Source organism: Ctenopharyngodon idella, chromosome 8, assembly GCF_019924925.1.
Source record: "Ctenopharyngodon idella isolate HZGC_01 chromosome 8, HZGC01, whole genome shotgun sequence".
Taxonomy (NCBI): Eukaryota; Metazoa; Chordata; class Actinopteri; order Cypriniformes; family Xenocyprididae; genus Ctenopharyngodon; species Ctenopharyngodon idella.
In genome coordinates, this window is record NC_067227.1 from 18782231 (window position 1) to 18791600 (window position 9370).

At 39.0% G+C, this 9370-nt stretch overlaps 2 protein-coding genes across 4 annotated transcripts in view; one reads left to right on the top strand and one right to left on the bottom strand.

Moving 5' to 3' along the window:
- The window catches only part of kcnd3 (potassium voltage-gated channel, Shal-related subfamily, member 3), a 115233-nt gene extending 110072 nt beyond the window's left edge, over positions 1 to 5161 (top strand). For all 3 annotated transcript variants that reach the window (XM_051904123.1, XM_051904125.1, XM_051904122.1), the window contains one exon: positions 1861 to 5161. In XM_051904123.1, the coding sequence (XP_051760083.1) occupies positions 1861 to 2065 (205 nt within the window). In that variant the 3' untranslated portion in view covers positions 2066 to 5161. The remainder of the gene's footprint in view (positions 1 to 1860) is intronic.
- A 369-nt stretch (positions 5162 to 5530) lies between these two features.
- Positions 5531 to 7918, bottom strand: LOC127517917 (melanopsin-B-like). Its single transcript, XM_051904126.1, has 2 exons — positions 6824 to 7918; positions 5531 to 6492 (listed from the first exon to the last, which is right to left on the bottom strand). The coding sequence occupies exons 1-2, from the start codon at positions 7778 to 7780 to the stop codon at positions 6322 to 6324; spliced, it is 1128 nt and encodes a 375-aa protein (XP_051760086.1). The 5' UTR covers positions 7781 to 7918; the 3' UTR covers positions 5531 to 6321.
- Between the last annotated feature and the right edge of the window lie 1452 nt (positions 7919 to 9370).

The window sequence follows — 9370 nt, forward strand, 5'->3', positions numbered from 1 at the left end:
AAAAAGATGTGCATGGATAAATCATTTATAATAAATACTGCAATATTCCATAAAAAAAAAAAAAAATTGATTTCATGGTGACTAACATACTTTTTAAATTCTTTAGATTTGATTGTTTACCGTCACAAGTATGCAAATTTATCATAAAAATATGAATTGCTAAATGTAAAATTTATGACAATTTAAACAAATAAAAGTAAATATAAACCATTTTAAAGGTGACCTATAATGCCCCTTTTTACAAGATGTAATGTAAGTCTCTGGTGTCCCCAGAATGTGTCTGTGAAGTTTCAGCTCAAAATACCCCACAGATCATTTATTATAGCTTGTTAAATTTGCCCCTATTTGGGTGTGAGCAAAAACATGCCGTTTTTGTGTGTCTCTTTAAATGCAAATGAGCTGCTGCTCACGCCCCCCTTTCCAGAAGAGTGCAGAGCTTTAAGAGCTCACACTACGGTTGCTCAACAACAACAAAGCTGGAGAATCTCACGCGGCCAAAATGACGATTGTCAGTAACGGTGTTCAGCCTTAAGCCGGGTGCACACTGTGCAATTTATAATAGTTCTTTAGGATTGTTGCTTGTCAGACTGTACGAACATTATCCTCATGTCACACTGTGGGATCTCAGCTGTTCTATATGTCAGACTGTACAACAGTCAAGACGCGTTAAAAACAGACGCACGCATGAAAACTTGTCCGGAGTTTTACATCATCAACCCACACACATTCGGTGACTGTGAGCTGCATTACACGCGGGACTGAAATGGTGGCTAACAAAGACTCTAGCGTTAATTTTGATCACGGCGTGTCTTGAAAAACGAAGACAATTTGACATTTGTCGTAGGAGAAGTCACACTGCAGGACTGTGCGCCAAATCTTCCGACGCTGCCAGAATTTCGTCGGAGGTAAAATTTGATCGCAACGGTCATTAATCGGCTGTCAGTGAGCATGTCAAACTAACGATCAAAGACTACAGATTTTAACCTAGGATTATAGGAATCTTTTAGGATTCTCAAAATTTGTCAAATCGTGGCCAAAATCGCACAGTGTGAACCCTGCTTTACGTTTAAACCGGAGTCGGAAACTAATGGAGAGACTCAGGAAGAAGTTACAACTTTTAGAATGCATCTGGATGTTTCTGAATAGTTAGTGAATAAATTTATGTAGTTGCTGTGGAGTTGATTCAACTCATCGACTAGCATGTGCCATCATGCTAATCTTTTGTGTAAATCTAGCGTTGAATTGACCCTCGTTTGTGAAGCAGTCCGGCGTAAATTGACGGCATGGTAACAACACTCTACTACAACAACTCTTCCTCTTCTCTAAAGCAGCCCAACATGGCCTCGCCCTTTGTTGTGTGTTCCCGGGGGCAGGGTTTATGTAAATTTTGGGGTTTGTGATGTCACCAACCCTGGAAGAAGCTCATTGTAGTCCCTAGCCATTTGTTGTAGTCCTTAAAAATGTAATCTCCCTTTTCTTTGAACTTGTAACTTTGCAGATGTTGTTTATGCTCAAACAGCAACATTACACACTAACTAAAGTTAAAAACTGAAATCATAATCAAGGACCCCTTTAGTATTATTAGGGTCTCATGGGACCCCAAACATAAAAAGTAGGCCTACAGTCAGTCTCAACAGAATGTGAAGGTTTAAAAGGTAAATATCACATGTGAACAGCATATTTTGTGTGTCATTTCCAAGCAAGCTCTAATTTCTTTCAAATAACGCAAAAAAATAATTGTATTCATTTTTGTGTTTAGGATGTATGAAATGCTATTTATGAAATTAGCCTTAGTAGAGTAATTAAATAAACAAGTTAGTGTGTGAAAAGAGTTCTAAGACCTCTTTCTCTCTGTCTCAGTCGTTCCAGTCTCAATCTGATGTCGGATGAATCAGGGAGTCTGAACTGCAAGAGCAGTGGACTGGTTACCACGGCAATCATCAGTATCCCAACCCCTCCCTCAAACAACTCTCGAGGCAGTCCCGACGCTCCACCCCCTCCAAACCCAGACGCTCCGCCTCTTCTGAACCCTGGCTCTGATGTGGTGAAAATCTCTGCGCTGTAGGAGAAAACAGAACTCAGGAAGAGAAACTGATGAGTAGCCTGCCCCCTAGTGGGAGAAGAAGTGCACTGACTCAGACTCTCTAAAAGAAATAAAAGAACAACATTGATGCGTCTGTGTAAATGAGAGAGGAAGGACGGCCATGAGTATTCAATCACTCTCCATCAGGACTGATAAAGATGAGGGTGTCACTGCAGTGTCACTGTGCATAAAACATTTCTCCTTCTTTTTCCTCCTAGTTTTCTGTTGGGTCATACTGTTTTTTTAAATCGTCGGAAAGATTAATATTTTGACTAGAGATGGAGGCAAGAGGTCGAGTTTTGTTTTCATCCGAGAATCTTGTTTGTTTATTATCTGTTCCAACATCGCAGACAGCCTCTTAAAGCCTCGGCTTTCTTTATCCAAATTATGTTGTTTTGATCTAGAGTAATTCCTAAAGGATAAGAGAAAATCTACTTTAGAGTCTGAGGGAGACTATATGAGGGCGACAGTGTTTCTTAGACCATGCTAAGTTTTTATTTTTGGAATATTTGGTCAGAGTTAGGTCTAACTTGAATGTTTCTGCCCCGCGTGTATGTGTGCGTGTGTGAATTACTGAATCGTCCCTCAAAATTTCAGCCTCTCACACAGTTCGTGCCTCTCAGGGGGAAGAGAGTTCCCTTCTTCTTTAAGCCACTGTCTCTCCCTGAGTCCAAAACATTGAGCCGACTTTGTAACGTTAGTTGTGACCTATCAAGCATTACTATGTAATATAGAACCAAAAAAAAGAGAGAAAGAATCATGAAAGTGTTTTTAAAACTCTGTGACTACAAGCACAAGGCGTCGCTGAGATTTTGTGATTACAATGTGTATCAAGCCTTGGTTTAACTGTGAATATTGTTGATAGAATATTTTGTAATATTTAGCCATTGTTTGGCGAAACCAGAGCAGCTGCCTACCCCGCCCCTTTTTGTCCGCCCCGCCCTTTTATGTCTGCCCCGCCCCTTTCCTCTGTCCACTGCTGGCCTGCTTCCTGTAGTTGTTCTAATCTAAGTGTTATTGTCATTATCGCTCAATGGGTATTTAAAAATGTGTCTAGTTTGCGTAAAACTACATGGGTAGGAAACTTTTGATGTTTGTGTTTTTCATTAACAGTGAATGTTTTCGTTAACTCTAGATTTTGAGTCACACGTTGCTGTTAGAGGAGAAACGGTCAATCGTACAAACCAATTAGAGATATTTTCCACCTCTTTTCTCTCCCTCTAAACTCCCTCATTTTTTGTCGTCTTTTTTTTTTTTGTCAGCCATGTTCAGGAGAATGGCACTGCCAATGAGATAGTTCAAATTTGTTGTCATGTAGTGGAAAGACCGTTTCGTCTGTGTCGTTTACTATTCCCAATCCTATTCTCAAAACTGCCAGCAATCAACCACATGTCCCCCTGAGCTCTGCCTTTTGTACCATAATCCCCATCCCAGGACTCTAAACCCCACCTATCCTCTTAAAACCCCACTCACTTGTGCCTCTTACACCAGCATACATAGAAAGTGACCCCCTCCCCTCAGGACGTTATTGCTCCAGGGCCACTGAGTTTTAGTGTTCAGTGCAATGAAACACACTAGACCTCATAAAAAACACATTTAAAGGGATAGTTCACCCAAAAATGAAAATTCTGTCATCATTTACTCACCCTCAAGTTGAAACCTTTATAAATTTCTTTGTTGTATGTTTGTAACCAAGCAGATCTCGCCCCCCTTTGACTACCATAGTAGGAAAACATGTTTTAAAAAAGTCTTGACTTGCCACAATTCCAATTGTCTCTTTTCATCACGTTAGCCACATGCAGCTCTGGTGTCATTTCGGTGCATTTTTGTTTATTTCGGTGGAACAATAAAATTACCTTCTATCAGATCAAGCAGATCTCGCCCCCCATTGACTACCATAGTAGGAAAACATTTTTTTAAAAAGGATTAGGGTTATTTAGAAGAATGTTTGTAACCAAGCAGATCACGCCCCTCATTTCACTTCCATCTTCCCTACTATGGCAGTCAATGGGAGGGCGAGATCTGCTTGGTTACAAACATTCTTCCAAATATCTTCCTTTGTGTACAGCAGAACAAAGACATTTATACAGGTTTGGAACAACTTGAGGGGGGAGTAAATGATAACAGAATTTTCATTTTTGGGTGAACTATCCCTTTAATCTTGGTTTAAGCCCCTTTTAGATAGAATAAGCCATATTTTCCAGAAAGAAAAAAAAATCTGATTCAATAATTGCATAACAGATAAAAACCTATACTTGAACTTTAAAGCCGAAGTGGATGTCCAGTTACATAAACGTGAAAAGAGTTGTTGGACATGACATCAGTATTACAGGGAAAAGCACATTGTGATATTTAGGAAAATCAGGGTATCCGGCCCACACCATTCTTATGAAAATCTTACCAAAATGTTCTTTGATGGCCCATGTGTTCATACGATGGCTATCCTGTTTGTTGTACATACGATCCATAACAAACCTCTAATGATTCTCTTTTTATGGTCCCAAATGATGTTTGTGATTTATTGACTTTCATAAGTGTACATAATAGATGGGAAATATAGAAATGATCTAATGTTTAATTAATCAGAAGGGAAAGTGTGGCCAATATATTCTAAATTTTAAGATAATAAATGTTGAGTATTGGATCACCTGTGGTCAATGGCGAGCAGTAATGTGTTCGAGTTACTTTCTTTTGCTTTGTCTTGCTTTGTCTTTATATCCAGCCCAGCAGGGGACACTACAAAACCATCAATGTAATAGCAGTGAATCTAGAATCCTAACAGCTTTGTAATCATTCATTTGTGCAGTCCATTCAGATGACAGAACTGGTTGTTTTGAATATATTACCAAGTGGAGATCTGTATGTGCGCATCTACATACCGTTCGAGGGTCTTCTTTCTTCCTCTGTGTGTCTGTGCTTGTTTAACTCTTTTACTCTCTTTGCTTCGGTTTTTTTGAGATAGTCATGTTGTTCTATTCAGCAGATTCCTGTTCACTGTCAGATGTTAAATATTATTTATGATCTTGTCTTGTGTCACAGTTGTGAAACGCCTGATAAATGAATTGTATCTGCCACAAATCCATCTGCTGTTTATTCAGTTCCTCTGACAATGCCGAACCGTGATCTGACAGCAGCTTAATGATGAAATCACATAAACTCATAACAATATTTTGGAGCTGAAATAAAGTATAGATATGACATCATGACTAATAAGTCAGACGGGATGCAGAAACAAGCTGCAGCTGAAAAAGAAATCCAGCTGGGTCTTTCAGACTCCGTCTTAAACCGTCTTAAAATTTATCTGAGCACCTCAAACATATAATTTGCTTCTCACAATAAATCATTCTGTATGAAAATATCATCCATCATTTAAAACACAATACTGCCACAATTCCAATTGTCTCTTTTCGTCACATTAGCCACATGCAGCTCTGGTGACATGAGTAATCTAGGTGCATTTTTGTTTATTTCAGTAGAAAAAAAAAAACAATTGTAACAATAAAATTACCTTCTATCCTGGACATACATTATGGGTAGGTAAATCAGTGGACTTGTGAAATCCTAAATTACTGTCTAAATGTATTTATATTTACCTAATATACTGACTAACATTTTACAATGCAGTTTACAGTATGCTTTATAGATTCATAGCAGATTAATGAAATATTTGATTTACATGATCGTGTTTTTAAAGTTATCAAGCCTTGTAAATCAGATACCTTAAAGGGACAGTTCTCCCAAAATGTTAATTCAATCATTAATTTTCAAACCTGTTTGGCTTTCATATTTTGAATAATGTTCGTAACCAAACAGTTTTGATAACCACTGATTTTCATTCTATGGATGAAAAAATTAAAAACACTGATATATTTCTTAAAATATCTTCATATGCTCCACAGAAGATTAGAAAGTCATTCAGGTTTGGAACGACGAAAGACAAGTAAATGATGACAGACATGTTATTTTTGGGTGAACTATACCTTTAAGGGCACACGTGTGACATAATTTCATTTATCTTCACTAAATGTTGATATAAAATCTTACATAAACATTAAAATGTAAATATGTTAGTTTCATCATGACACTTCTCACATGAATCTATATCAACTAATGACCTCTGGCGTTAAATAGGCTAGTGAAATAGCCTAATATAAATGAATCACCCGCATCACGATTTAAAAAAAAAAAAAATGCAGGCCTACTTTACCATCGAGCGTTTAGGAAAGTTTCCTATCGCTTTAATTGCTCCGGTCGATCAGTAGGATGTTATTCATGAGTGTGTTCGGGAGTAATTTGTGGATTTGTGAACGCAGCTGTCTGTGAAGCAGCGTGTAAATGAGCGGCTCCACTGTTGCAGGGACACATGTCACAACCAGCGCACACGTGCGCAGCTCGCGCAGCAACCAGCGCTACAAAACACAAACACAAAAAATTATCTGTAATTTCTGAACAAAATGATTTTTGTCAGTTAAATTTTTAAAAAAATATATACATCCAAAATGAGAAAAAGTCTGCATTTTTCTAACTGAATCCATTTTCTTAATGTAATTTAGGCTAGCCTATATTATCAGCTTAACAATTTTAGTCAAAACTTAAATTAAAAAACAAAATGCAAATGTGGACAACTGAACTTGGCTGTCCGTTATCTTAAACATTTTATTCATTTTCTAAATAAACAAACCGTGTTCTCAAAGTTTTCAGTGCTCTCTCTAATCTAATATCAGATAAATGAATTCATACTTGATTCTGTCTGCAGTCCTCACACATGTTCAGCGCGAGGATAATAAAGAGTGGAGCCCAGAACACAGTGGCCGTGATGATAACGTAGCCGAACCTCTTCGCCACGCGGCCCTCCAACCTCTTCTTGCCCAGCTCTCGGGCCGCTGGTGTCAGAATACACACCGCGCCAGATATGCGTGGTGCCGCGTGCTGATTCCCCGAGGAGCTGTCAGGTTTTTGATGGCGCGCGGTTGCTGAAGGGGCCACACGGTCCCATCCAGGGAGGTGTCTTCCAAAGTAAGGTTTAAACTGCACACCTGTGTCAGTTATTTTGTTGGTATGCTGTCTCACAACAGAAAAGATGAGGAAATAGTGAATGATTATCAGTATCAGAGACAAACCCCAGACAGGAAGCAGCACGTACACAGTAAAGGGGTCCGCGCGTGACCCTGGTGATCTTTGTAAATGCTGGCACGTCACGTAGCAGGAATTATCACACATTGTCAGCGACAGAACTGCGATAAAAAGCCCACAAACCCAGATAAACAAAATCCATATTCCTATTTTCTCGTTTCTCTTCTTGAAGGGAAAGGCGATGGTCAAGAATCTCTCCACGCTTATGAGCACGAGCGTCAGAAACTGCACACCGCTGCACAGAGAGAAAGTGAACTGCTGAAGGCAACACGGGAAGAGCCCAACCGAGTCTCCTACGATTAAAGACACTAAAAACACCGGTGAATCTAAAGAACACCTGAGAAGAGCCACGGCGGATAAATTCAACAGCAGCGCGTTGTTGGATGTCTGCAAACTTTTGCTTTTAAGAACAGCGCAGAAAACAAGCACGTTTCCTGAGGTTCCGAACAAAAATGTCAAACTAAGGAGAAAGGAATTAAAGATCAGAAAGCGCGTGCTGGGTGGCTCATTCCCGTATGTTGTACTCAAATTAGGTGTTATATTTCCCATCGCATAAACTTGCATGTTCAAGTTACATGTCTGACTGTGTCCTACATGTTCAATTCAGGTGCAGTTAGGGGGTTGAATGAGTTTAAGACCCTTCTGACTCCCCCATCCCACTCTTATTTCCCCCATCTCATCCTAATTGACCTTTATTTTCAAGTGGACCAGCAATTATTCCATAAAACAACAATTTGCACAAGGGCAAATAGGCTATGAGACATGAAGCAAAGGCCAAGGTCTTTTTTAGGCTCTTATTACTCTCAAAGAGTTTTCACAATTATTCCGCTTATTACACGGCTACTTGCTTACTAAATGAATAAATACACAAACAAACAAACAAATATTAATTTGAGTTTAAATTATGTTGTGAGAAGAAAAGCAGCTTCCAGGAACACTCAGTCTCCTTGTCAGAAACCTAATTATCAACCTGTCTGTGATTATTTTGCAATAAAGACAGTCTGACTCACACATTAGGCTACACATCTTCTTACCAAACACATAAACGGACATAAAAGGTTGATTTGAGTTGACATTAACATTTAATGCTTTAAAGGGTTAGTTTACCCAAAAATGAAATTTGTCATTAATTACTCGCCCTCATGTTGTTCCAAACCTGCAAGACCTTCGTTCATCTTAGAAACACAAATCCGAGAGGTTTTTTATCTCCCATAGAAAGCAACGAAATTATCACATTCAAGGTCCAGAGAAGTAGTAAAGACATCGTTAAAATAGTCAACGTGACTGCAGTGGTTCAGCCTTAATGTTATGAAGTGACAAGAATACTTTTTGTGCGCAAAAACAAAAATAATTACTTTATTCAACAATTTTTCCTCTTCCCTGTCGGTCTCCTACGCAGTTGACGCAGTGCAGGCTTCCATGTTTACGTCCGAACACCGGCTCAGTATTGGCCGACGCTGTTCACGTGAGCACCACAATGCATGCATGTGATGCTGACACAGGAGCCGGCCAATACAGTCAGCGTTCAGACATAAACATGGAAGTTTTGCACTGCGTAGGAGACTGACAGGGAAGAGGAAACAATTTTTTGTTTGTTTTTGTGCACAAAAAGTATTCTTGTTGCTTCATGTCATTAAGGTTTAACCACTGTAGTCACGTTGACTATTTTAAAGATGTTTTTACTACCTTTCTGGACCTCAAAAGGTACAATGACATTGCTGCCTGCGTGGTTCAAACACCCACGGATTTCATCAAAAATATCCAAATTTGTGTTCTGAAAATGAACGAAGGTCTTACGGGTTTGGGGCGACACGAGGGTGAGTACTTAATGACAAAGTCAACTAACACTTTAATTATTTTAGAAGTTTGCTTAGAGACTGCAGGGACACAGAACGTGAACAAACACTAAATATTTAGGGAAAACAGGTTTATAGCTACATTGGAGAACAGTCATTATTCTTTCAAACATTGAAATTGACCAATCAGAATGAATTATTCCAGAGCACCACATCCTAAGGTGGCTGTATTGCTAAACACAGCTCGAACGATCCTTGTCTTTTCGTAAATTGGTCTAGAAAGGTCATTTAACCCTTTATTCTTGTATTATTGCTTAGTCCCTTTGCTTATTCTGGAGGTCTTTGATTTGGAGAGCAA

Coding starts and splice junctions, on each gene's coding strand:
- LOC127517917 (XM_051904126.1), bottom strand. CDS start 7,780: ATGCAAGTTTATGCGATGGGAAATATAACACCTAATTTGAGTACAACA. Junction 6,493..6,823: donor AGGACTGCAGACAGAATCAA/GTATGAATTCAT, acceptor TGTGTTTTGTAG/CGCTGGTTGCTGCGCGAGCT.